Consider the following 26730-nt stretch of genomic DNA (forward strand, 5'->3'; position numbering starts at 1 on the left):
AACAATAAAATATTTAAGAAAAGATGTTAACATTTTCTTCTCTTTACGCAATGTTCTTCTAAAGACTTAAGTGATGTCACTTCGTCAGTGCTGTGGATGTTAAACTAAACCATTATTTTTAAAGCAAAGGAATTGGTATGCTGTTACGGGGTTGAAGAAAACCCTGTAACAGCATGGGAGACATGACATAAATAGTTGATTTTTTTTTTCAGATTTTTGTATTGTTTTGGTTGGGTCAGGGAAATTATTATATTAACAAAACAAAAAAAAGGTTAATTGCAATTTTTTTTTAATCCAATGAAAAAGTGACCGGTCAGCGATGACATACAAATTTTTTTAGAAATGCAATTATATTTTCGAAAATGTTTGAGGTAAACCTGAGGGATGTAATAATTCAGAGAATCACCCAAAAGTAAAAAGCTAGCTGGACCTGAAGCTTATGTTATGCAACTGCACTCAGAAGTTAATACTAGACCCCAAATCTAACTGGATCTTAAGCTAATGCTTAAACAAGACGTTATCTAAGATAACTGGACTCAAAGCCAAATCTAAGCTACCTGGCCCTGGCCCTGGCCTTGGCCTAGCTAACATGTTAAGTCAGACAGAACTGATCCTTCCTCCAATAATAGTTAATCAAGGTCAAATGGGTTTGGATCCAATAATGAAATAATATGACACAGCATGTAAGTCAATGCAACTTATGTTGCTGTTTGGAACATTTACTGTAACATTTTGCTAGAGACAGCATCAGCTATCATTTCCCCCTACTTCAAGTCTTTATGCTAAGATAAGCTAAGCAGAGATAATATCCATGTGAAACAAAGAACCAGGAGAATTAAATGAATCGTATACTGTTCTTTTAAGGTTCAGGCACTGACTGCAGCAGCTGTACCAAAAATCAAACCTGAGACTTGGATGCCAGAATGTCAGTCTGAAAGAATTGGAATTTCCCAAAAATAACACAACGCCACATTATGCCAGTTACATCATCTGAGTGAATAAATTAGACATTAATTTATCCTAGCCAGGTTTTTCCATCTCATTATAAACTGTCATGGAAAACAGATTTCTCCATGTCAGTGGACATAAAGAAAAACACCTCAACTGACAAAAACTTGCATCACTCAAGTCTTTACTGAAGTTTAGTTTTCATTTAGCAAATGATTCGTTTGAAACTAGTTGCTACAGCTGCTGCAGCTCAGTGCTGATAAAGATGATTTTATTTTATAAACCACTTTGTGCTTCTGTTGTTTCACTACATGTTGAGGCTCTGTTCCTCCTCGGACGACCAAGCTTTAAAGAAGAAGAAGAGGAGGAGAGTTAGATGTATGAAGAGTTTAAAGGGACAACGAGGAGTTTTGGATAAGTGAAGCGTTTTCACACTACATTTATGAGCCTCCGCGCACCGTGAAATTCTTTGACCGGCGCTAGACTGATTCGTGTTTTCATTCATCAAGAATTAAAGTCAGAGGTTCGAAGACGATCACATACCGTCGTAGTTCCGACCATAAACGGCGATTCGGCGGCGTTATTCTCATGACTCGCCACTAAACCGAAAGTAAAGAAACGCTGGTCGGTTCGCCCAGCATTTTCACCACCACTAATAATAACAAAATAACAATAGAGACAAAACAATATATTTATCGAAAATGGGCCCATTAACAAGTGTGGGTAACGTAGATTCATCCACATTAATATGAGACTTTTTTATAACCAAATAGAAACTCCTCGTTGTCCCTTTAAAGAGACAGAGAGACAGTAGAGTAGACTCACCTGGTGATCTCACGCTGACATCAGCAGACCTGTGGTCACTGTAATAAACACAGTGTCATTAGAAACCTGTAGTTCCAGCTTTGTCAGTGTAGTTCACATGAACGCCCCCTCACCCCCCTCACCCCTCCTCACCATCCTTGGCGTCCGGTGGCAGCAGAGCATCCTGCCTGTTGGCCAGAACAAACGCCAGCGTGGCCAAGATGGCAGCGTCCAGGACTCCCAGGATGGCCAGGATGTAGGCCCAGTGGACGGAGCAGTTACCTGGGGAGAAGCTGCCCACCTGGGGACAGACATGTGGTGTCATTCATACTGGACCAGTACCGTTAATACAGGATCAGAGTCACCCAAACTGGACAAATCCCTTCAATAAAGGGCAACACACACCCCACCCACAGACCTGTTAGGGCCACAGTGGGAGCATTGTATTAAAACACACACTCTAAAAGAGAACCGATTGGTTTTTTTTGTACTGGTGTTTCTCTCCATCACTTGTGCTTGACTTTATTCTTTTTGCAGAGAATTGCTGATGTTGTTGAGTTGATGTATTAATATGTTTTGTTGTCAATTTAATATATATTTTTCACTGTTTGTCTTTGACAAGACTGTGTCTGACTGTGTTCAGTAAAGCAACATTACATCAAACTGACACCCTCCACTATATTTGCTAGTTGCTATGCTGAATCTGAATATAATACAGACATTAGAAAATACAAATTTATTTTCTAACTATTTTAGCATCTGTACATACAGTGCCATTTTGGTATTAAGCATGACATTTTCCATTTCATGTCCAGTAACCTGCAAACCCTCTGTAGAGAGACAGAGCGGCAGCGGCAGAGACGCAGCCAGAGTGAACTCAACAGTTCAGCAGCATCAGCCGGTGCAGGCAGTCAGGTCGACCGTGGAAATGTCTGTGCCCGAGGCCAGATCCGTGACTGGCACTTCCTGCCCTGTGTGCCTGATCATTTTGTCCTCTTCTGACTCATTTTGCAGCTTCAACTTGAAGCAGTACTTGAATGGTGCATCATATCATGTACATATGTCATAGCAGTCATGTCTATTCTTTGTGTTCAATATTCCCTTCATTTCTAACCAACTAGTTTCAGATTTTGCTGGTAGTCACGTGAAATCTGGTGCACGCCCTGTGTCTTTTCTCTCACACTCACGACCTGAATATAAAAATGAATATTATATGAAAATAATAACTAGTAAGAAAAAAACAACAAAGTGGTCTCTGTGTTAAACTCTCCAGACAGGCTCTGTCTACTTTATTAAGAGTCATCAATGCAAACAACATTTAGAGCCAAACAAACCCATTCATCTTTTATTCCCTCACCCAATGAGAATTGATAAGAAAATTGATAAGAAAATCGATACGGAATCGGATCAATAAGCAATATCAATAATGGAATCAGAATTGCTCAATTCTTATCAATTCCCACCTACTGTATATACAATAATAATAATTAACTAGAAAATTTTGATAGGGCCATGGGAGCTATGGCCGTGGTTGCCATCTCTGTCAACATGGGAATGCTTCGCCCCGAGCACGGTCAGTGCTCATGGCGATTGCCCCGTGGCCCTAATAATTGATAATAGCCAATGCAACAATGTGACGTCACACATTTTGCATTCAGATGGCAGCCCCCCCTACCGAAAACATCTTCCAGTGCAGTGTTGATCATGTTGTCAAATTGTTTGTTATAAGTCTGTGATAAGGTTGTTATAAGAATATGTCACTGGCATATTCCACAGCCCCGGAAAAGAAAAGCCACTGTATTCGGCTCATCTTTGATTGGAAAAAAAAACAAAAACAACCTTTCTTGTGGTGCCCCTCCTCGGCCCTATGGCATCCCTGCCATGGGCTGCCCCTGCAGACAGTGTGTCCCTGGCCTAAAGACTCACCGAGTCTCCACACAGAGCCCTCATCTCTGGACTCTCCCATGAGTCTGGAAACAGAAGACAGGCCAGCGCCAGACAGAACCCTGAGAGACAGAGAGTCCATGTGGTGAATACTGAAACCAGTGTCTGCTGTTCAACTAAATTATGATGTTAGCTAACAATGTTTTACAGCTCCCATGAGTCTTTGCCACGGACACTCTAAAACAACCTCCTGCCAACACATTCACATTTAACTCTGCAGTAAAACAGAGCATCAGCAGTACTGGTAGTGTCAGTGTTACTGGTCCGGTATCAGTAGAACCAGCAGCACCGGTGTGTGTCAGACCTGCTGTGAGCTGCAGCCAGGCACAGATCTTGTAGACAGTGGCGGCGCTACAGAACCGGAACAGACAGAGACAGAGGACGCTGGTCCACACCGCCCACAGGGACACACCCACCAGCACCGCCACAGACTGGAAGGAAGGAAGAGGAGACAGACTGGACAGACCGCCACGACAGTCCGGGACGGGCCAGTCTGAGTCCACACACACCTAAAAACACACACAGGTGGAGGTTACAGACGAGAGTCGTATAGCTCCCTGAGGTCATGAGTTTGTGACTTGTGACAAGTGTCTCACCTCAAACAGCCCCAGAGTGCCACTGGGTGTCCCCGGGGTCCGTGTCTCTGCGCTGCCGATCCAGGACGGCTGCACCAGGACTACCACCTGGATTATGGCGAAGCAGAGCGTGCAGATGGCCCAGAGGACACCGACCGCCCGAGCACTGCGAACAAACTCTGTCTGATAGAGACGAGAGAGGTCAGTGAGGGCGGGTGACACCGACATGACTCTAGGAGAAAGAGAGAGAGGGGATTACATCAGATATGAATACATTTACTCTATGAGCTTTCTCCTTTTTTCCCTGTTAAGGGTTTTCCAGGGAGTTTTCCTTCAGTGGATGTGAGGGTCTAAGGCAGTGGTTTTCAACCTTTTTTGGCTTGTGACCCCATTGTGACATCACAAATTTCTGGCAACCCCACCATCAATCAAGAGGCGCCAGCTCAAATATTTTTATATGCTGCATTTTACAATATACAATACAATAAATCTTTATTGCTGTTGGAAAACTGCCTTTGCCAATTGCCATTGCCATTTTATTTGAACTCGATTTATATTCAAGAAAGTGAAAGTAGAATACAGTTGTTTAAGATTGTGTGTGATGTTTTTAATCAGAATTTTTAAAAGAATAATAATTAGTTTAAAAAATATTTTCATCAGTAATGTTTTTTGGGTTGTTTTTTTTTAGCAATTACTAGACATTTCAGGCGACCCCATTTGAATTCCAGGTGACCCCATGTGGGGTCCCGACCCCAAGGTTGAAAAACACTGGTCGAAGGACAGAGGATGTTGTAAAACCCTTTAAGACAAACTGTTTGTAAAAATGGGCTGCTAATAAAATTGCCCTGTCTCAGACCACACCAGTCTGATGGAAGACCAGCAGGAACCACCTGGATTCTGGACTCTGGGCTAGAGTTATCTCTTATTAAATCACAGTCCTCAGACCCTGACACTAGGAGGTCCAGCCAGAAACAGGTTTGGACCTAGTCTAGATTAAGATGTTAAAGGGATAGTTCACCCAAAATTCAAATTTCACTCATTATCTACTCACCCTCATGTCGACTAAGAGCTGTGAGAATTTTCAGAGTCCTCCGTCCCTTCTCTGAGTTACGGGGGGGTCCGCACAGCAGTATTTGTCCATATAATGGTTGTCAATGGATACCAACTTTCTTCGTCCAAAAAGACACACCAAAAAACATCCAAATACCTCCATACTGCTCGTCTGTAATGTCCCTGTTGTATTGAAGCCCCAACATGAGAAATTATCCCGCCGGTCAGTGCAAATCACGAGAGATTGGCACTGACACAGGAAGAGCAGTGAACTGAGACACTGGGAGCTTCTGCTACAAACAAGCTTAAAATATAGACTTATTTAATTTTTTTCGGAACAATTTCTCATGTTGGGGCTTCAATACAAGAGGGACATTACAGACGAGCAGCATGGAGGTATTTGGATGTTTTTTGGTGTGTCTTTTTGGACGAAGAAAGTTGGTATCCATTGACAACCATTATATGGACAAATACTGCTGTGCGGACCCCCCCATAACTCAGAGAAGGGACGGAGGACTCTGAAAATTCTCACAGCTCTTAGTCGACATGAGGGTGAGTAGATAATGAGTGAAATTTGAATTTTGGGTGAACTATCCCTTTAAAGAGATACACAGATGTGTAACCTTCTGTAAAACACATGAGGGTCTAGTCTCGGGTAACCATGGTAGCCAGGTTACCAACACACACTGACAGTGACCCCAGCTCTGATTGTGACTCAGTAGACAGGTGTGACAAAGCTCCAGATGTTTCAGCTGTTTTACACATATAAGTCCAACTCTGTGCAGATGAGCATTTGACATGAACCTGGCAGCGCAACCCAAATGCTTTTCTCCCTAATGATGATGTGTCCATAAAACTACACAGCACAAACCACAGAGGCTTCAGAGATGGAGCCTGAGACAGTGATGCAGCAACAACAATCACAGCTGGATGCTGATGAGCTGCAGTGAGCGCGAGACTCAGTGCCAATCAGCATCCCATACAACAGAAATCAAAACATAAACACGGCACCGATGGTTACATCATCACCACACACACACACACACACACACACACACACACATGCGCGCACACAAACCATCAGACAGAATCCAGTAAAAAACAAAACAAAAAAAACATAATTTGAGTCACAAGAGAAGAAACAAACGCGGTCCACCTGTCTGTCTGTCGCTGTGCAGGATGGGAGGATGCAGGCGGAGGAGAGGATGGAGAGGATGGAGGGAGGGTCCACAGCCCCGGATGTGGCCTCGGTTTCCCTCGCGGGCGCTTAGAGGACAAACACTCAGCTCTGACTCGGGCGCTTCATCAGCGCCAGTTCATTTCCAATAAAATACGTCTTGACGTTTCAGATGACGCAGCTCCGTCACGGCGCCCCCTGCCGGCGGAGCCAAGAACTACTTGCTGCAGATAACTGGTTTCCTGAGAGAATGGAGCTTTGACCTGGTGTAATAACATTTTTTAAAGTTTTCAACATGAGGACTGTGGAGTTTAAACGTTCAGGATTTATCACAGTAAAACAAGATCATGAATTTCAGCTGCTGAGACTGAACAGGAAGAAGAGGAGGCGGGTAACACCAGTCCGTACAAACAGGTTTAATTATAATAAAACAGGCAGAAACAAGAACAAGAGTATTGCACAGCACAGACGACTTCTTCTCACCACCCGACATTGCATTCAACCTGACAGTCTTTTGATCGAACGCACATCAACACACACATTCTAATTCACTGCAGAAACATCTTCGGACTCACTTCTGTCAAAAACCTCTGAATTAAACTCACGTGTGAACATCATCACACCAACATCCTGCAGCGCCCTCATGATCCTCAACTCCTGATTCATCTTTTCAACTGTTTCTGTTTGAACCAATCAGAAGCTTCTCTGTGCTACTGCTTCTTATTTCACTTACTAGTAACATCCTCATGTCATGATTTTGGACTTTTATTCAGGGAAATGAACAAATCTAACTCTGTCAACTTCCAAAATAAAAGGCAGATAAAAAAAATAAAAAAAAGTAGCTTAATGTTATTGAGTGTGAGTTTTTATGAAATGTGGATTTGTCCCAAACATCTATTTTGAGAGTTTCAGGAAGCACTGACGATCCAAACACTTGCAGATGTTCAGGGCTGGCATCTTGAGACAACAACAATTTCTGTCATCTCAAATTTTTGTTGAGAGATTTTGGTCTTTAATTTCATGGACGAGTGGCGGGAGACAGGAGAGTCAGGCGAGAGAGAGGGAAGGGTTGAGAGGCCTCAGACAGAAATGAGATAAGCAGCTTTTTCTCTTGGATCTAAACTTAAATATTATTTATTAATTTAGACTGTAATATATCTTGTCTTCATGTGACTGGTTAAAGGGACACTGCAGATATACAGACAGCAATAAATTATGATGAAAAGGAAGTTCTCTACAGTTTCCTTCACAGAAATCTAATTTAAAAACGTGTTCCTGTGCCACTGTTAGTGGGCGTGGCCTCTGTGACATTAAATTGACATCATCTGGAGAGAAACTCAATGTTCAATGCGTCTTTGATGCCTTAAAAACTTTCCGAATAAAATGTCCACAGTCTGCTGGTGATTGGTCACATCTTCAGGGATTTGAACCGACAACCTGCTGCTAATGATGATGGTGAAGATGATGAAGATCAGCACCGATTTGTGGTTAAAAATGTAAAAAAAACTTTGTCACTTATTTTCTTCTTCTGTTTTTGTGAGTTTGTTTTTGGCAGTTGTGGGGCACTGTAGCCAGATTCAGCTACACTGCCCGCAAAGCACCGCAGTTGCTGGTTTCCGTGGCAACTGTCCAAATCACATATTGCTGAAGGAAAAGAGACAGAAAAAGAGAGAAAAAACAAATGCTGCTGCCTTTTTGTTCCCCTCCTCCAGCTCAGCACCATGGAGGGATCTCCTCTCCAAACTTGGCACAGTGAGCGGCGTTTTTAGCTTCAAACAGGATCTGGACAGAGAGGACATCAAGTCACATGTTAACAGCTGGTCCACAAAGACAGACTCTGTCCATGTCACAGACATCAAGTAAAGGCCTAAATGCATCCAGTGCTCAAAGCAGTAATTAAAGGGATATTTCAAAATTTTTGGCAAATTCTCCTATTGCCATAATCCTTATAGTCTTAGCAGTAGGTTCATTACCCTTAGTTGTCGGTGTAAGCTGTTTTTAGATCGGCGGGGCAGAGACATGAGCTCTGACCGGCGTGCCGTATTTCCGCCTTTCCCTCATCAAACTCATCAAATACACAATCCAACAACTTCAAAACGCTCTGGTGGACAAGTTGAGACCTACACATTCACCACGCTATGAGATAATAATGTAACATGACGAGACAGAGTTCTTTTAGAGGCAAATGCGTAGCCAGAACTACATTCCAGACACGGCTGCTCGGCAGCGACAGTGACTTCAAAAGCAAAAGTAGTATTTGCTTCATGTGTTGTAATGTTACATAATTATACGTTATTATTTCATAGCGTGGTGAATGTGCAGATCACAGAGTTGTTGGATTGTGTATTTAGTTTGATGAGGGAAACATGGAAATACCGTGCGCCTCCGTTGCGTCAGCTGAGCAGCTCACGTCTCTGTCCCGCTGATCTAAAAACAGCTTGCTCCGACAATTAAATGTACGGTAATGAACCTACTGCTAAAACTATAGCGATTATGGCAATAGGAGAATTTGCCAAAATGTTGAAAGACTTTAAGACTTCGTTCAATATTTAAAAAATGGCTGACAGAGCAACCACATCCAACTGAATCAGATCAGATTTCCCTCTCATTGCTCTTGTTCAGCAAAACACATGTAGGAGATGTGTTAATAGAATCTTTATTGTCACTGTTAATGTAATCTAATGTTTTTTCTTAAAATGAGCCTACATAAATTAGCAATATCTTCAAAACACACACACACACATACAGTGACTGTTACCTGGTTGTGTATGTAGGCCTCACACAGGTAACACCACACTGAGAGATCAGAGAAGCTCAGAACCACTGGGTGTTCAGACACAGCACCATGAGTCACCATGTGTTCATTAACATAACGCCCACAGAACACCTGTAAACACACACACACACACACACACACGTTACATGATACTGGATCACAATGGACTATTGGTCCGGGGGCCCCTGTAGGTCTGGGGCCCCTGGGGCTGAAGGAGTCCAGAGTGGTTTCATTTGATTAAAGGAGTCATCACCTGTTTTTTTACGTATCCAATCCCCCTTGAATTGCTTAAAAAAAAAAAAAAATTCAAACATAGATTCTGACACTTTTTCATAAGGCAACTTTCTCTCGTGATAGTAAGCGCAAGGTTTTGACTGGTCTGGATGTTCATTGCATTAATATGTAATGAGGTGCGCATTGATTGGACGCAGGAAGGACAGAGCCGGAATGGTAGCTGGCCCAGTGGGCTACATGCAGGCTGTATTGGAAACCGCATACTATGCTGCTCTCTGTCGCGTACCATAACCATGTTATTATATAACTTCATAAAATAAAAGAAAATTGTATCGGTTCATTGTAAAACATGTATTTATTGATGCAAATGTGGTGATTTCTGTACGTAGGCTACAGAGCCCCGGGGCAAAGCTGCTGCTGCTCTGTGTGAAGCTTCACTTTTCATTCAAACAAACTAATACCACTGCCACAATTGTTAGATTTCATCAATGAGACCAACATTTATCTCCTACTGTAAAAAGAATTGAACCAGTCGGCGGTAAACCTCTACAAACCTGCGGGTAAGTTAATTAACGATCGTTTCCTCCGGCGGCATGGCAACGTAGTTTGACCGGTTAACGAGCAGCTGCAGGCGGGTTGCTGACGAGTCACTCTCCGCTCCTCTGCCTCGCTGGAGCTGCACTTCTCCCAACGCGGAGCAAACTTCTAAGCCGTCATTTGGATAAACTAACCGCACATTGGGGGTCTAAACCCTTACTTTCTCGCATGAAAAAATATTAAAACTTAATAAATTAACGATCGTTTCCTCCGGCGGCATGACGACGTCGTTCGGCCGGCTAAACGAGCTGCAGGCGGGTTGAGGAGTCACTCCTCCGCTCCTCTGGTGCTGCTGCAGCTGGCTGGAGCTTCACTTCTCCCAACGCGGAGCAAACTTCTAAGCCGTCATTTGGATAAACTAACCGCACATTGGGGATCTAAACCCTTACTTTCTCGCATGAAAAATTATTAAAACTTAATAAAGTGACGAAATAACAGCGCTACAGTGGGAAATAAAACAATAAGTAATGGCAGCACGGCGGAAGTCGGGGTGGTGGAAGAGAGGTGTGTTTATGAAAGCAGTCTCCACGGTGACGTCACCGTAGGAGCAGAGTCAAAATCTGGTCATTTTGCGGCGTGCAGCCTCATGAGCTACTCTGGCTTAAACAAAGAGCCCAAACCAAAAAACTCAGCCACTTTCAAACCCCAGGTTTTCAGGCAAGTTTCCACTGAGGTCCAACACCAGTATACATGTTTTAACAAAGAAAAATGCGATTTCCGGGTGATGACTCCTTTAATAAATAATAATAAAGTGTGTGTGATGAGCAGTTGAGTCAGGTACCTGGTAGCAGGTGAGACAGGTCCAGTTCTCAGCATCAGAGCCACAGTCTTGACACGGCAGAGAGACATCTATACCTGACACGGGGAGTGGCTTAACAGCATCCAGGTGAGGACACCAGGACAGAGGGTCCACCACGTACAGAGTGGACTGAGGACAGAGAGGAAGACAGAGGCAGGTGAGAAATCTAAACTGTCTTCTTAGAATTTAACAACCAACCATATGAAGTGTTTCCTGACTGCGTCTGTCTGTCCTCCACACAGCAGCTCCAAGTTCATGTCAGGCTTCGACCAACCACACGCTCCCTCTGCCTCTGGCTCCGCCCCGGCGCCACCGGCAGCCTCGTCTCCTACAGCAGCTGACTCTGAAGCTGCCATGGCCACCGTCTGCAAACAGATATAGAGATACAGTTAATATGTGAGGTACCTGTACCATCAGGTTTAGATAACCCATGTAACCATGGTAACTCTTCACTTCAAAGGTGGGGACAGCAGCGAGATAACCTGAGTGTTGCTTGGTGTGCTCTCTGCTGATTGGCTCTGCTCTGGTGCGGCTGCATTCGGCTCCGCCTTCACCTCGTCTTCACAGGTGACCCTCTCAGGGCTGGGGCGTACTTTCCGCCTTGCCCCGCCCACCGGAGTGGATGTAACAGGGGTGTGATTGGCTGAGGTTTGACTGATGTCCATCCTGGCTAGTCCGTGAGTGAGCTGGTCCAGACTGCTCTCCACCTGATTGGACAGGAACATCAGGAAGAGACAAAGTCACATGATCTGGTTTCATTTTGTCTGACTTGATTCTTTGACCTTTGACCTTTAGCAGTGTGTTACCGTCATATCCTCCGGTCCTGTGGGGGGCAGTGGTGGTTTGTCTGAGCTGGGCTCTGACTTTCTGCCTTTCCCTTTAGAACTACGTTTCCCACGATGCTTTGGGGACGGCAACGACATCCGCACAGACTCTGGTACTGTAAGATAAGTTTTAAAAGATAAAAAAAAACAGGAGCAAATGAAGGATAATCTTTTTTTTTAAATCAGCAAAATACTAAATTAAATAGAATGAAAATAAAATCATATTGGAATTTTAAAAAAATGTATTTGTATACTTACTTTGTATCCTCAGTGACTTCCAGTAGGGGACATGGTGTCGGATGACCTCGTTGATTGTTGCTACGGCGTTGTGATGCGGAGGGGGGAAGGGAGTCACCAGGGATGGAGGCGGGTCTCCTAGCAACATGCTGGTGCACATCGCCATGGATTCAGAGATGGACGACAGGTTGTAGCCTCCCTGCAGAGAGACAGACAGGACAGTTTACAGCTGAGCGGCGGTGAGTGACACTTCTACGGCAATGAAAGGGATACTTCACCCAAAATCCATAATTCAGCCCTTTCCTGCATCTCTGCCTCCCCATTTCCCGTCTCTCTCTCTCCACTGTGCTATCAATTAAAGGCAATAAAAGCCCCCCCAAAAAATAAATAAATAAATAAAAAACAGAGCCACTGGGAGCTACTGCTACAACAAGGCTAAAAACAGAGATCACATTAATTTTTTCCGAACAACTTTGTGGCGGCTTCAGGACACTTGGGCAGTGTTGGGCAGTAGCGACGTCGCTGTTTTCTACATCAAATAGCTTTTCAGTAGTAAACTATTTTATTGATCAGTAGCGCGATAGCGTCCACAGAAGCTACATTTCCCCAGGTATTTCTAGACCTTAAACGCACCGCTTCCATGTGACGTCATGTACGTATCCTTCTGCTGATGTCCGTCTGCTGCAGCGGCGCAGCAGGTGACAGAGGAGGAGGGAGAGAGTGAATCAGGGCTGTAGCTGGACAACTTTATGTTTCTATTTGAGTCCTCAGAGAACAATTACCTAATGTTACACGTTCGCACGCTTCCTTTGCAACCCAAACATGAAGCTGCGCTCAACGTCCAACACGTCAAATAGGGGTTTGAGGACACACATTCACATTAAGGTATTTTCCCGAACACAAGAAAACATCAAACGTGTGTGTGTGTGTGTGTGTGTGTGTGTGTGTGTGTGTGTGTGTGTGTGTGTGTGTGTGTGGAAGGGCATTTAGGCAGGAAGAGGTAGGACAAATGAAGAGAGAGGAGAAGCTGTTACTCAAATATTATTTTTGCAGTTTTTTTTTAATAGCTATAAACTATTCAAATGAACATTTTTGCCAATATCTGTTTGTCCTAAAGTTTTATTGATCACTAGAGAGCAATGACTTGGAATGAAGTTGGTTTGATGTAAAAAAAAAAATAAAAATAAAAAAAAGCTTTGATGTAGCTACTGTAAGCTACTTTTGTCATTTTATTGTAGCGTAGCTTGCTACATTTCTCTGGTGGGTAGCTTCAGTGTACTGAAGCTTCATTTCATGTAGAGTAACTTGTAGCTTAGCTCACTACATTTTCCAAGTAGCTTGCCCAACACTGCACTTGGGTCAGTACAGACGAGCAGTATGGAGGTATCTGGATGTTTCATAGTGTGTGTTGGACGATTCAAAAGTGAACTCTATCTGCCGCCATTATATGAAAATCCGTTACCAGCCGGACCCCCCCTGGAACTCTAAAAGAGTTATGATGACTCAAAAAGTTCTCCCAACCCTTCGTTGGCATGATGAGTAGAAAATTGGTGAATTGTCGATTTTGGGTGAAGTATCCCTTTAACGTTGTTGTTGTCATCTGTGTTCACTTAACTACACGACATTCTGTTTCACAATAATTCACTTCACCTTGTAAAATCACAGAACGTCACGACTCACCTCCAAAATGACTAGGAGCCGCCCCCCAGCCAGTGACATCAGCAGGTGTGTGAGGTGGGCGTATCCCTCTGGGGTCACATGGTAACCACCCAGCGGATCCCCCCGTGCTGCGTCAAACCCAGCCGACACCAGAACCAGACCAGGGTTAAACTGCAGAGAGCAGATCGACCAATCAGTGGACACAGGCCTGATTGCTGTGTGTGTGGTTAGTTGTAGTATATACGTGTGTTACCTCGGTAGCTATCGGCATGACGACTTGATGAAAAGCGGCGAGATAGTCAGAGTCACCCATCCGTCCCCCGCTCCATGCCACGTTAACATTAAACCCTGCCCCTTTGGCCACGCCCACACGACTGGGGGCAGCATCCTCTGAAGATGGGAAGAACACCCCGTTGTCATAGCGATGGAGGGAGATGTACAGAACGCTGGAGACAGCAAGAATCCATCACCACTTCACATCAGTCCACGTTGCATCACATCACATCACATCACGTACTCCTCCCCCTCCCCCTCACCTGTCATCATCTTCAAACATGTGCTGTGTCCCGTTGCCGTGGTGAACGTCCCAGTCCAGGATGAGGACTCTCAGTGGTGTATGGGAGATTTTCTGGGCGTAGCGAGCGGCGAGCGCGGCGGTGTTGAAGAAGCAGAAGCCGCAGGGCGAGTCTCTCTCTGCGTGATGACCTGGAGGTCGGACGATGGCCACGCCGTTGTTCACCTGTAGACAGGACCACTGTCAGGTCACATCCTAGTCCTGGTCCAGGACCCCAGAACCCCAGGACCACCCTCCCATTTCATTCTTGTCCTCACAAACTGGGTTTCCATCCAAATGTATCAAATTTAAGAGCGGATTTTGTGAAAATGCGCAAAAAGCAAATGCAAATTTATGCCCGTTTCCGTTCATTATTGTTTTGCGATTATTCGGAGAGGAGGAGTGCGCCGTGAGATTACGTCATAAGAGAGCGTGAATGTATCCATGACAACAGTTGACACTCAGCTGACAGCTGACACTCAGCTGACACTCAACATCATGGACAATTTACTACTTTCCGGACTATAGAGCGCACCTGTATAAGCCGCACCAGCTAAATTTTAAAAGAAAATACATTTATAAACCGCACTTGAATATAAGCCGCAGGTTTTCATGTTGTAACATGAGATATTTACACAGAAAGATAGTCGGGAACTGTGCAAGTCCGCTCGCTTTTCCGCTGTTTTGGTTATGCTCCTCTCGCCCGCGTGCATTTGTTGACAACGAAGCCGGCAAAAAAATCAATAAATGGAGCGATGGATAGCGTTACATACTGTAACATATACGATGTTACCACGTGTGTGTTTGTGTAGTCTTAACTGTCATAAACAAAAGATTACGGGTTACTAAGCACGTTTGTGTTGCGGTGCAGAGACGAGAGCTGGGACACCTCGTCGTTCTCCATTTGTTTGAACGTCGCTGGGTGAAGTCCAGCAGCACTTCACCCACAAACTCTGGCTCAATTCGCATAATCTGTTTCCATAACAAAAAGTTGCATTTTCATTTTATCGATACGCTGACAAATCCACCCCCCCCCCAAAGCGTAAAAACTTTTATGCGCATTTACAGCCTTTTTTCGAATTTCCGGCGTTTCCATCCAAGTATTTATTCGCAATTTTTGATAATTTGAATACAAAAAGGTGGATGGAAACGCAACTACAGTGCCTGTCTGCCTGTCTAGTTTGAAGCTCTTTAGACCACCAGGGTCTGGTTTACCTGTCCTGTCAGGATGCTCTCCACTATGTTGAAGCAGCTCCCTGCAGCCAGCTGGGCAGACTGGAAGCTCTGGTTGTTGATGTAGATGGAGTTGAACTCTGTGGCCAGTTTGTGCAGATCTCTGGGCTTCATCACTGCTGTGGCTCTCATCTGCTCAACGTGCTGCACACTGCATGCACACACACACACAAAGAAACAGGTCATGATGTGACTGTGCAGCTATTTTACTGCCCCCTGGTGTCACACAGTGATGATTTTCCTCAACATGGAGGACTTTTAAAGGGATAATTCAACATTTTGGCGAATTCTCTTATTGCCATAATCCCTATAGTCATAGCAGTAGGTTCATTACCTTTAATTGTTGGTGCAAGCTGTTTTTAGATCGGCGGGGCAGAGATGTGAGCTCTGCACGTTGCGCAGTATTTCCGGCTTTCCCCCATAAAACTCATCAAATACACAATCCAACAACTCCAAAACGTTTTGGTGGACAAGTTGTGACCTGCACATTCATCACGCTATGAAATGATAATGAGCCAGAGGTTCTTTTTGAGGTAAATACGTACGATACATTCCATACACAGCTGCTCAGCGGAGTGACTTAAAAAGCGCAAGTAGTTCCGAGTGTTTGCTTCTGGTGTTGTAATGTTACATCATTTGTTATTATCTCATAGCGTGGTGAATGTGCAGGTCACAACTTGTCCACCAGAGTGTTTTGGAGTTGTTGGATTGTGTATTTGATGAATTTGATGAGGGAAATGTTGAAATCCCATGAGCCTCCGTTGCGTTAGCTGAGCAGCTCACATCTCTGCCCCGCCGATCTAAAAACAGCTTGCAACGACAATTACAGGTAATGACCCTACTGCTATGACTATAGGGATTATGGCAAATTTGCAATTTGCCAAAATGTTGAAATATCCTTTTAAACCTATTTGTATTGATCTAACCTGCATGTTCTCAGTCTCTGTCCTGTACCCTGAAAGTGACCGTACCTGTGACACATGGTCAGCTCCTCGTCTGTTGCCAAGCGAGCTGGTATCCGCTTGCAGCGGTCGACCAGTCCGAGTTGCTGGTGTTTGGAGAAGATCTTGGAGATCCTCTGAGGCTGCTCAGGATGATGCCTGTTTGATACCATTCATATTATTACATCATCACATCCTCCATGACATCACAGCAGCAGCGGACCTTACCTGTCCCACATGTTCATGTGCTCCATCATCCTCTCATCATAAACCAGACCTGTTGTTGTGGCAAGAGAGGGGGCAGAGCTACTTGGCTTCGCACTTTTCTCATTGGTTGTTGCTCTGATGACTCTACCATTCGCTGATGAGCTGCCCTCTGCACAGGAAACAGGAAGAGAGAATTCCTTTGTTTATGTAAAATGTACAAAAAGAAGCAGAGCACAGAGGTGAACTGTCTCTACTGAATTTTCAAAAGAGGTTGCTTGTTCAATACTTCCCAATATGATGTGGTGTATGTGTGTGTGTGTGTGTCTCACCCAGTACTTGTAGAAAGGCCCAGTGCGGATACAGAGCAGAAATGGTCTGGGAGATGGACTGCAGAGCACTGTGAGAAAGAGAGAGAGTTGAAGGAATGCATGCTGGGAAAACGAAATCTCGATGTGGACTTTTCAGGCAGTTTGTTCTCAGGAAAGTTCAAAGTGAGTGAAGTGAGTAGAAGTATCTGAGCAGAGCTGAACCAGTTCTATCAGTGATGAGAGGAGGAACTTCAGTGCTTCTTATCTTATCTCTTTTAGCATCAAAAACACTGGTCCTTTCTTTGTGAAAGGAAAATTGAAATGCTGTCCCACTATTCCTTGTCGCAACAACATTGTCCGGGGTGGAACTCTTGTACAAGCCCATTCAGGCTTTGTTCACCCCTTGCACCATTGAACTTAAATGTGTGCTAAATAAAAAATCTATCAAATTACATAAATAAGTCACTAGATCCCCTCCCACTGTGGAGTGCACTGAAAATACATACATACACAAGTTTCTCCAGGAAGCGATAAACATGACGTCTGTGTAATATACTGTGGCCTGTTGCTCAGTTTCTTATTGTTAAAGTCCCCCTCCAACCATCTTTTTTTGTTATTTTAAAGCATTCTCTGTGGTTTTTAAATTGTGATTAAGAGGTTTTTAGCTAAAATCACAAATCCTGTGCCATTTCCCAGGGCTCTCCTTCTGCAGAGCACCAGTAGCTCATTAGCAATGCACCTATGAGTGGTGGTCGGAGACTGCACTGCTCTGCACCCACCCAGCCACCCATGCGTACCTGTGTGTGTGTGTGTGTGTGTGTGTGTGTGTCTGTGCGTCTGTGCGTCTGTGTGTCTGTGTATGCTCGCGCGCGAGAGACCGAGTCCAGCTGAACGAGGGGCTGACTGACAGATGAAAGATGGTGAAACGCTGTTAAAGGGATACGCCAACTTTTTTTTTTTTTACGTGTCTTGCCTCACTCCCGAGTCCATGACCAGCAGATAGACACCATCCTTTCGACTGTGCGTGCAGTAACAAGGGAGATACCTGTAATTAGCTTAGCTCAAACGCTGGAAGTGTAAGGTAGTGTTAGCCTGCCTCCACCTAAAGTCATCAGAGAAACTCTTTATCAACTTTTAACGGAAACCGGCGGGCCGATCTTCGTCTCAGAGCTGACAAAACTAAGTAAGGCATCTTGAGCATCTTGTCAAATGCCGGTAACGGGACGAGATCGGTCAAAACGGAGGATTCAAGCAAAGACAGTTTATTTTGGTTCAAGCTAGCTACATCGAGGGTAGGTTAGCTTCCTATTTCAAAGTAAAAGCACAAATTCTATCGTCATGGTTTTCTGTATGTAAAGAGCAACGGGTGTTTTATTTGGTGAAAGTAACCGGAAGTGCATTGGTCACAACGGCTAGCTTGAGTAGCGCCGAATTCGTCCAAACAAAATAGTAAACAGCTGATATTTAGACAAATTAACGACACACTGCTGATCTAAACGGCTACTTTCTCACCTAAAATAGTTTGAAATGTTGATAAAGTGATATATTTACAGAGTTTAGAGCTAAAATGAAATCAGCTTCTGACTGCTGATTTCGGCTCGGGTAGGAAGCAGGCTAACACTACCTATACACTTCCAGTGTTTGAGCTAAGCTAATTACGGGCGATACGGCTCTATCTCCCTTGTTACTGCACGCACAGTCGAGAGGATGGTGTCTATCTGCTGGTCATGGACTCGGGAGTGAGGCAAGACACGGGAAAAAAAATGTTGGCGTATCACTTTAAAAAAACAAAAAAACGTTTGTTTGTTTGTTCTCGGTGAGAAACTGTGGCGGACCCGTACAGACTGTTGCAGGCCGCCTTACACCGAGCTTTCTGGCCTTTCACTTTTGAGGCAGATGCAGAGCGGGACGGGAGCTTGTCAGCACTATGCCCCGCCCTGGGGTTGTGACGCCATCAACCCCAGTCTGCCTGAAACTGCCAGTTTGCATCTGCCGCTGGTTCACAGCAATTTGAAGGCAGAAAAACTCAGAAATGCAATTTTGCACTTACTTTTCTGCTGATATGTGCTCTAACATCAGAAAAATGCCACAGGAACATGTGAAAAGCACAAAAAACACAAACCCTACCTGTCAGAAGGGGCTGAGGGCGGAGTCAGAGGAGGACAGGCTCCTCCCAGCAGAGCTCTGACACAGGCTGCAGCTCCCTCTGCTGTTGACTGCAGGTTATAACCTCCCTGCACAGACACACAAACACACAGTATAGATACTATAGAATAGAGATGTATTAATTTGTGGTTATTATACTTATTCTATTATAAGAGAAGGGTTGTTCTTATTATTGAACATAGTTTTATCATATATTATTATTATCCAAGCGTGTCTAACTGGACCTTTTAGAAAAGGTAAAACAAACAAACCATTGTTCAGTGCTTTTATTTTGACATACAGTAGTGACTGACTGCTGTCAATATACTGAAATACAGAGTATCTGACATCAGTGTATTACAGTGACCACCAGAAGGATAGACAGACACACACAGGGATAATAAAAAGAAAGCACTTTACCTCGAGAGCCAGAACAAGTCGACCTTCAGCCAAACTCATCAACATGTGAGTCAGAGTATGGAAACACTGGGGACTCACACACATCTCCCCCTGAACACAAGCGCACACACACAGGAGAGATATTTACAAATTAAACCCTGTGGTAATGTAACAACAATCATCACTGATCTGAGGTCTGTGCTGTACCTTCTCATCTCCAACTGCAGCATCGAATCCAGCGGAGACTAGAACCAGCTGAGGCTGGAACTGGAAACACAACACTGATTAATGCAGGTAGTGTTCCCTCTGTGTGTGTGTGTGAGTGTGTGTGTGTTACCTCGCAGGCTACAGGCAGCAGGAGTTTTTGAAAAGCAGTGATGTAATCAGCGTCTGTCATTCCCGTCTGAAGAACAACACACACACAGGTTTAAGGTTTCGACTAAATGATGTGTGTCCCTTTTTCTTCTTACACTATTCACGAACATTTTTTATTTTTATGGTTTCTGTCTCTGATGTTGACATGAGCAGCTGTTTTCCTGTTAATTGCATGATGCGTTGTGGTTGGCAGGACTCACCTGGTTCCAGGGCAGGTTGATGTTTCTTCCTTCAGCTCGTCCGCTGCCGACAAACTGACTGTCAGACTCTGGGAGGTGTGGCCAGAAAGAGCCCTTCTCATACCTGTGGACGCTGAAGTACAGAACACTGCGGGAGGACCGGGAGGACCGGGAGGAGGGGGGACAGGGAGTCAGTGTGTGTTATAAAGACAGAAAGGTTTGTAAAGTCTGTGACAGACAGAAGATGAGGAGGAGCAGTTTACCTGGGGTCCTCCTGGAACAGGTACTGGATCCCCTGACCATGATGAACGTCCCAGTCCACTATCAACACCCTGAGTGCCACACACACACACACACACACACACACACACACACACACACACTATGTGAACATGTGAACAAAAACACCTCTGACTTTCAAAATATAATTAATTATATTATTTATGTGCAGTTAAAGGGATAGTTCACCCAAAATTCAAATTTCACTCATTATCTACTCACCCTCATGTCGACTAAGAGCTGTGAGAATTTTCAGAGTCCTGCGTGCCTTCTCTGAGTCACGGGGGGGTCCGCGCAGCAGTATTTGTCCATATAATGGTTGTGAATGGATACCACTTTTATTTGTCCAAAAAGACACACCAAAAAACATCCAAATACCTCCATACTGCTCGTCTGTAATGTCCCTCGTGTATTGAAACCCCCGAGGAAGAGCAGTGAACTGAGACACTGGGAGCTTCCGCTACAAACAAGCTTAAAATAAAGACTTATTTAATTTTTTTGGGAACAATTTCACATGTCGGGGCTTCAATACAAGAGGGGCATTACAGACGAGCAGTATGGAGGTATTTGGATGTTTTTTGGTGTGACTTTTTGGACGAAGAAAGTTGGTATCCATTCACAAACATTATATGGACAAAAACTGCTGCACGGACCCCCCCGTAACTCAGAGAAGGAACGGAGGACTCTGAAAATTCTCCCAGCACTTAGTCGACATGAAGATAATGAGTGAAATTAGAATTTTGGGTGAACTATCCCTTTAAGTCATGTTGCTCACACATTTACACCCCTTGAATGTCTAACACACACACACCTGCTGACTGAGTGTCTGGTCCGAGCGTATCGAGCTGCGACAGCCACGTTGTTGAAGAAACAGTAACCGTTGGCCTGGTCGGCCTGAGCGTGATGACCTGGAGGTCTGAGGAGCACAGGTGTGTTACTGTGATGTTGGCCGGTCAAAGTGAGCAGCACCTGAACGCAGCATGAGTAGCTGCTGATGTTACCTGATGACTGCAAATCCATTTCTGAGTTCTGAGGTCATCACCTGATCGACCAGCTGGAGGACTGAACCCACGGCCAACAAAGACACCTGGAACGACTCCTACACACACACACACACACACACACACACACACAAAAAATGAAAACACAAACAGCAGTTAAAGCATGTGTGGTCAAAGTAATACTGTGAATTTTTCTTTTCTTAAAGGGATAGTTAAACATTTTGGCAAATTGGCCCATTCCTATAGAGAATGTGAAGTTACGTCACGCCGTGGGACGTTGGACGCCATCTTTGGAGGATCGCGGATGTAAACACTTGCTCGTCTCCCTAAAAAAAGTTCCCCAAAGTCGCTTAAAAGTAATCATGGTGGGACAGTACTGCTGCGTAAAAAAATGCCACAGCAGTATATGCACTAATACCAAAAACGAGATAGTTCATGATGTCTGGATAAGTCAATGGAGGGAGTAAATCTGGGTCTTGAATCCAGTCCCCACTCTCTGTTTACGTTTGCGTTCCTCCAAAGATGGCGCCGTCGTTCCCCAACGCAAAGCGGCGTGACATCAGCTTCATATTCTCTATAATCCCTATAGTCATAGCAGTAGGTTCGTTACCTTTAATTGTTGGTGTAAGCTATTTTTAGAACGGCGGAGCAGAGCGGCGAGCTGCTCAGAGCTACGCTACGGAGGCTAATGGGATTTCTTGGTTTCCCTCATCAAACTCATCAAATACACAATCCAACAACTCCACAATGCTCTAGTGGACAAATTTTGACCTGCACATTCACCACGCTATGAGATAATAACAGAACGTTACCAGACAGAGTTGTTTTAGAGGGAAATACAGAGACTGCTTGCTGAAAAACTGTCCCTGAAGGCAACGCGCATCAGCAGTTTTGCATGAATTTACCTCGAAAACAACTCTGTCTGGTAACGTTGTGTTATTATCTCATAGTGTGGTGAATGTGCAGGTCACAACTTGTCCACCAGAGCGTTGTGGAGTTGTTGGATTGTGTATTTGATGAGTTTGATGAGGGAAACCAAGAAATCCCATGAGCCTCTGTAGCGTAGCTCTGAGCAGCTCACGACTCTGCTCCGCTGTTCTCGTTCTAAAAATAGCTTACACCGACAAATAAAGGTAACCCCTTTAAAGGGATAGTTCAGCTTTTTTGAAGTGCAGAGACCTTTCTACTGCATCTAGTGTACTTAATGGGCATTTGTAGCTCATACAACCCCACTTCAAAAAAGCTGAACTATCCCTTTAATCAGTATGTGTGTGTGTGTGTGTGTGTGTGTGTGTGTGTGTGTGTGTGTGTGTTCTTACAGGATGAAGGTAAATGGAGTCGTATTTCTCAGACAGAGTGCGTAATTCACTCTCTGACATTGTCTTAGTTGACCTCATCATATCCACATAATGTTTCCTACAAACAAATCAGAGGACAGTTGGAGGACATCTGACATTAGAGAGTCAGTAGTCACTCAGAGGACAATAGAGGACAGTAGAATAAATAGATCTGTCCTTTAACACTTCAACGATACAAAATGTTTGTGTGACTCACTTGTGAACAAGCAGCAGCTCTTCTTCTGTAGCTTCTCTGGGCTGAGACACAGAGACATGATGTTAGTCAGGCAGAGAGACGGACAGGCAGGAAGAGAGACAGAGAGATGGATGGATCGTCTAACCTCCACCCTGGTGCAGTGAGACAACAGCTCTTGCTTCTCCAGCTCCTCCATGATGGACGTCACTCTGTCTGGACACTCCACATGACTGACAACAACAACACAATGTCATTATGAAGCTGTTAAAGCATCACACAGTCTGTTACTTCAACCACTGAGTCACTGACAGGAACACCTGAGCTTACCTGGGCTCCCACAGGTTCTTAGGATGAATGAAGGCTTCTGAGTAAACCAGTCCTGTACCACTGGCTGCTGACCTGCTGGACAGGTCCTTCACACATACACACACACACACAGGTTAAAGGTGAAAACTGGCAAATTGGCCTATTGCCATAATCCCTATACTTAGGAGTAGGTTCATTACCTTTAATTGTCGGTGCAAGCTGTTTTCCGGCTTTCCCTCATCAAACTCATCAAATACACAATCCAGCAACTCCAAAACGCTCTGGTGGACAAGTTGTGACCTGCACATTCACCACACTATGAGGTAATAATGTAACATAACGATACAGAGTTGTTTTCAAGGCAAATGCACAGTCAGAACTACATCCGAGACACGGCTGCACAGCAGAGTGACTTCAAAAGTAGTTCTGAGTATTTGCTTCATGTGTCGTAATTTTACATAATTATACGTTATTATCTCATAGCGTGGTGAATGTGCAGGTCACAATTTGTCCACCAGAGCGTTTTGGAGTTGTTGGATTGTGTATTTGATGAGTTTGATGAGGGAAACCTGGAAATATCACGAGCCTCCATTGTGTTATCTAAGCAGCTCATGTCTCTAAAACTAATCTAACTAATTAAAATCTAAAACTAGCTTGCACCGACAATTAAAGGTAAAGAACCTACTGCTAAAACTATAGGGATTATGGCAATAGGAGAATTAGCCAAAACGTTGAAATATCCCTTTAAGAATATGTCATCAAAACAAATCTCTAACAATCACAAACACCACAGTTGGGCACCCAAAACTGTCTCTAATCTGTCCGATCACAAGGACAAGCAGTCAAGTTTAATGTGTTTGTGTCATCAGCTTCTCTTTGTGTGGATTCCTTCAGTGTCAGTGGTTTTTATGTGAAGCTGAATTATCCACAGACATCTCCTCCTCTCCCCAACAGACAGACCAGATGGTCAGAACTAGGAAAACACTGAATGAAACTGTTCCCGTTTCAGTGATCTTAGGATGTCTCAGACGACTGGACGCTGAGCTGGTGGACATTCCTTCAGCTTTTTTCCACCTATAACCTAAGCTACAGACATCCACTGACTAAGATCCTTCATCTGGTTCAAATATAGAGCTGAAAATTGTAAAAAAAAAAAAAAAAAGTGAATCTAAGGAAAGTGACTTTCAGTCAGACAAACACCAACACTACAACTGACACAGGCAGATTGTTAATAGTAAAGTGTCTACTACTTGTTATGAAACAGAACAACTCCTGTCAGAGACAGACAGAAGGACAGACAGGACAGTCGTTTACCAGTGTTTGCAGTCTGCTGTTCAGCTCCTCCTCTGTCTCCTCTCTGCTCTTCTCCATTTTTCCTCTCCTCTTCACCTCCTGCAGACAGTTTCCTCGTTTCTTCTCCTCCTTTCCGTCACTATTGCTGCCCTGAAACACACACACACACAAACATTTGAGTCAAATACGACTGAAGACTCTTTACAAAGACATGACGGCTGCAGAGACTTCAAACAGACTTTAAAGAAGAAGTCCGACTTCACTCACTCCAAACATCAAACTGACAAAGACGCACAGCGCTCATCTGTTAACTAGAACATAAAGAGAGACAGACAGTTGGACCTGAGGTCAAACTCCAGCTGCAGGAATAATCATTATCAGAGCTGTCACTGTTTCTCATTGACCTCCCTGCCTGAAGACTTTGTCCTAAACACTCACTCATTTCACGTTTGTTTGTGGCTTATAAGAGCTCTGTTCTGGGTTTTCAGAGTATTACAAATACAAATAAAAGCACCAGTGTGATGTTATTTAATATTATTTCTCATCAACGAATCTCACAGTATTCACCCAAAACAACTTATTACATGTACCAGAGCGGGGTACATTTAATATTTCCACTTTATATGAATGGCCTTTGTCTTATTACATGTTGTTGCCATGTTGAGGACAACTGAACTTCTTTTGATTCTTGAAGATGTTTGGCCTCTCATCCAGGGACAAAGGACGAAAACTAGCCTTGTTGGCTAACTCTGGCCCACTTACAGTTTTTCTTTTAACTCTGTTGATTAGTGGTGCACTGTCCCTATGAAATAAACTAATAAATGAAAAGGCTTCCTCTGCTCTGCTCTGGACTGAACAAGACTTTTGGTTTCACTTTGTTTGTTGTTGTTTTTTTTCTGTGGCTGAACCTGAGAGAGGAATCTTTGTATAATAGTCTTTGGTGGTTTGTTCTGGAACAATTATTCCAAAAAAGATGGCTTGTGTGAGTGCGTGTGTGTGTGTGTTATGTGGACAACCTGAGGAGACAGACGAGGAGATCTTCTGACTAACTTCAGTCCAGATCCTGGAGGATCTGATCCAGACTGCATCTTTGATCCACCTGAAACAACTACAAAACACACATTGCTGAAATACAACAAAAACACACACACACACTGACTGATGGAGATACTCAGGCCTGTCAGTCACCATGACGTCATTGTTGATGAGCGATGACAGCCTAACTGTTATTGTTTTCCACAGCTGATAGAAAATCTGACCTAATTATGGATCAACTGTCATATCGTTATTATACAGTTATTATACAACATGTTTTCCTGTTGATAGAACAACACGGAATATATAGGAGAAGAAAGAAATCACATCAATTATTCAGCTCGGTTCAAACCGACAGTCTGTCAGTTTATCTAGCTGTTAGCCTCTGTGCTAACCGGCCGCTGTGCTTTTCTCCTCTGAGCTGAGACCTGACCCCGGACCGAGACTGCTCTCAGCCGGTGGTCCCTGCCCTGGAGCCGGACCCGGACCCGGACTCAGATAAACCGGAGGAACTCACCGCTGCCTGCCTCTGTTTGTTTCTGCTGCTGAGCGCCAACTGCACACACACAACTGTCGCACACATACAGCGTCACCGAGAAGGGCGTCGGCGCGACCTGCTAACGTCACCGTCGAAATGAAAATGTTCTCTGGTTTTTCCTTAAAAAATAACTGATTTTTATGTTTTCATTCACATTTTTGTGTGGTTATCTTCTGATCAGGATGGTTTAAAATATGTATTTTATATTGTTTATGTGTATCTTATCTATATTTCTAAGAATAACATCTGTATTCAGTAATTTCATTTATAAAAGGGACTACGGTATATACTGTGGTATATTTTTGATGTCGATGCTGATGAAAAGATGACCACTCTGACACGTCTTCCTTGTAGATGGTAAAAAAAGAGTTTATTACAAAAAAGATGTAGTGTCAAAAAGCCGAATCTTTGAGAATTATGAGACCTCTGGGTCTTGGCCAAAAGTCCTGACCTTATATAGTATGTTCTCTAAAACTCCACCTCTCTAAACAGAAGGAATGATTATTTAATCAATAAGAGTCAGCTGCCACACTGAGTGGTACAGTAGCTGACGTCATCAGTTACTTTGGACCTCCTTTTCAGACAATGGTATTTATGTACCTTGAACTGTTTGTTTATCTGCAACTGTCATGCACTCAAGGCTCAGTAGTAGGTGTCCAGCATGTGTGATAACGTCCGCCCTCACAATTAACCCTCAGGGTAAATTACTTAACATATTAGGAGGTAGAAAATACACTACAATACAAAATTAAACAGGTTGCCATCCATGTCAGTATCTAGA

General features: G+C 43.9%; 2 protein-coding genes across 3 annotated transcripts; both read right to left on the reverse strand.

Annotated features, from left to right (window-relative positions):
- Window positions 1–1739: 1739 nt before the first annotated feature.
- Window positions 1740–4538, reverse strand: lhfpl4b (LHFPL tetraspan subfamily member 4b). Its single transcript, XM_085783055.1, has 5 exons — window positions 4293–4538; window positions 4001–4205; window positions 3679–3758; window positions 1906–2053; window positions 1740–1811 (listed from the first exon to the last, which is right to left on the reverse strand). The coding sequence occupies exons 1-5, from the start codon at window positions 4497–4499 to the stop codon at window positions 1783–1785; spliced, it is 669 nt and encodes a 222-aa protein (XP_085639181.1). The 5' UTR covers window positions 4500–4538; the 3' UTR covers window positions 1740–1782.
- A 2360-nt stretch (window positions 4539–6898) lies between these two features.
- Window positions 6899–26023, reverse strand: hdac6 (histone deacetylase 6). Of its 2 annotated transcripts, none has more exons than XM_085780758.1 (29): window positions 25929–26023; window positions 25393–25475; window positions 24398–24526; window positions 23105–23190; window positions 22923–23007; window positions 22799–22839; window positions 22564–22660; window positions 21245–21342; window positions 21055–21159; window positions 20228–20296; window positions 19986–20112; window positions 19748–19813; window positions 19618–19677; window positions 19432–19521; window positions 18994–19100; window positions 16888–16955; window positions 16580–16727; window positions 16382–16510; window positions 15393–15561; window positions 14161–14363; window positions 13878–14070; window positions 13646–13795; window positions 11987–12164; window positions 11711–11844; window positions 11387–11611; window positions 11123–11269; window positions 10887–11033; window positions 9257–9385; window positions 6899–8280 (listed from the first exon to the last, which is right to left on the reverse strand). In XM_085780758.1, the coding sequence occupies exons 2-29, from the start codon at window positions 25462–25464 to the stop codon at window positions 8212–8214; spliced, it is 3321 nt and encodes a 1106-aa protein (XP_085636884.1). In that variant the 5' UTR covers window positions 25465–25475; window positions 25929–26023; the 3' UTR covers window positions 6899–8211. The 2 variants fall into 2 exon arrangements, with proteins under 2 accessions (XP_085636884.1, XP_085636885.1); XM_085780759.1 differs by having other exon boundaries at window positions 25393–25484; window positions 25929–25954.
- Between the last annotated feature and the right edge of the window lie 707 nt (window positions 26024–26730).

This window comes from Trachurus japonicus, chromosome 7, assembly GCF_045865225.1.
Source record: "Trachurus japonicus isolate A0001 chromosome 7, Traja_1.0".
Lineage (NCBI taxonomy): Eukaryota > Metazoa > Chordata > Actinopteri > Carangiformes > Carangidae > Trachurus > Trachurus japonicus.

What these genes read in the sequence shown, in the direction of transcription:
- lhfpl4b (XM_085783055.1), bottom strand. Translation starts at nt 4,499, where the DNA reads ATGTCGGTGTCACCCGCCCTCACTGACCTCTCTCGTCTCTATCAGACA. An exon ending in CTGGCTGCAGCTCACAGCAG is followed by an intron (nt 3,759 to 4,000) that starts GTCTGACACACA and finishes TCTGTCTCTCAG; the next exon opens with GGTTCTGTCTGGCGCTGGCC. An exon ending in GCCACCGGACGCCAAGGATG is followed by an intron (nt 1,812 to 1,905) that starts GTGAGGAGGGGT and finishes TGTTTATTACAG; the next exon opens with TGACCACAGGTCTGCTGATG.
- hdac6 (XM_085780758.1), bottom strand. Translation starts at nt 25,464, where the DNA reads ATGCAGTCTGGATCAGATCCTCCAGGATCTGGACTGAAGTTAGTCAGA. An exon ending in GACTTGTTCTGGCTCTCGAG is followed by an intron (nt 19,101 to 19,431) that starts GTAAAGTGCTTT and finishes GTGTCTGTGCAG; the next exon opens with GGAGGTTATAACCTGCAGTC. An exon ending in GGCTCCTAGTCATTTTGGAG is followed by an intron (nt 12,165 to 13,645) that starts GTGAGTCGTGAC and finishes GTCTCTCTGCAG; the next exon opens with GGAGGCTACAACCTGTCGTC.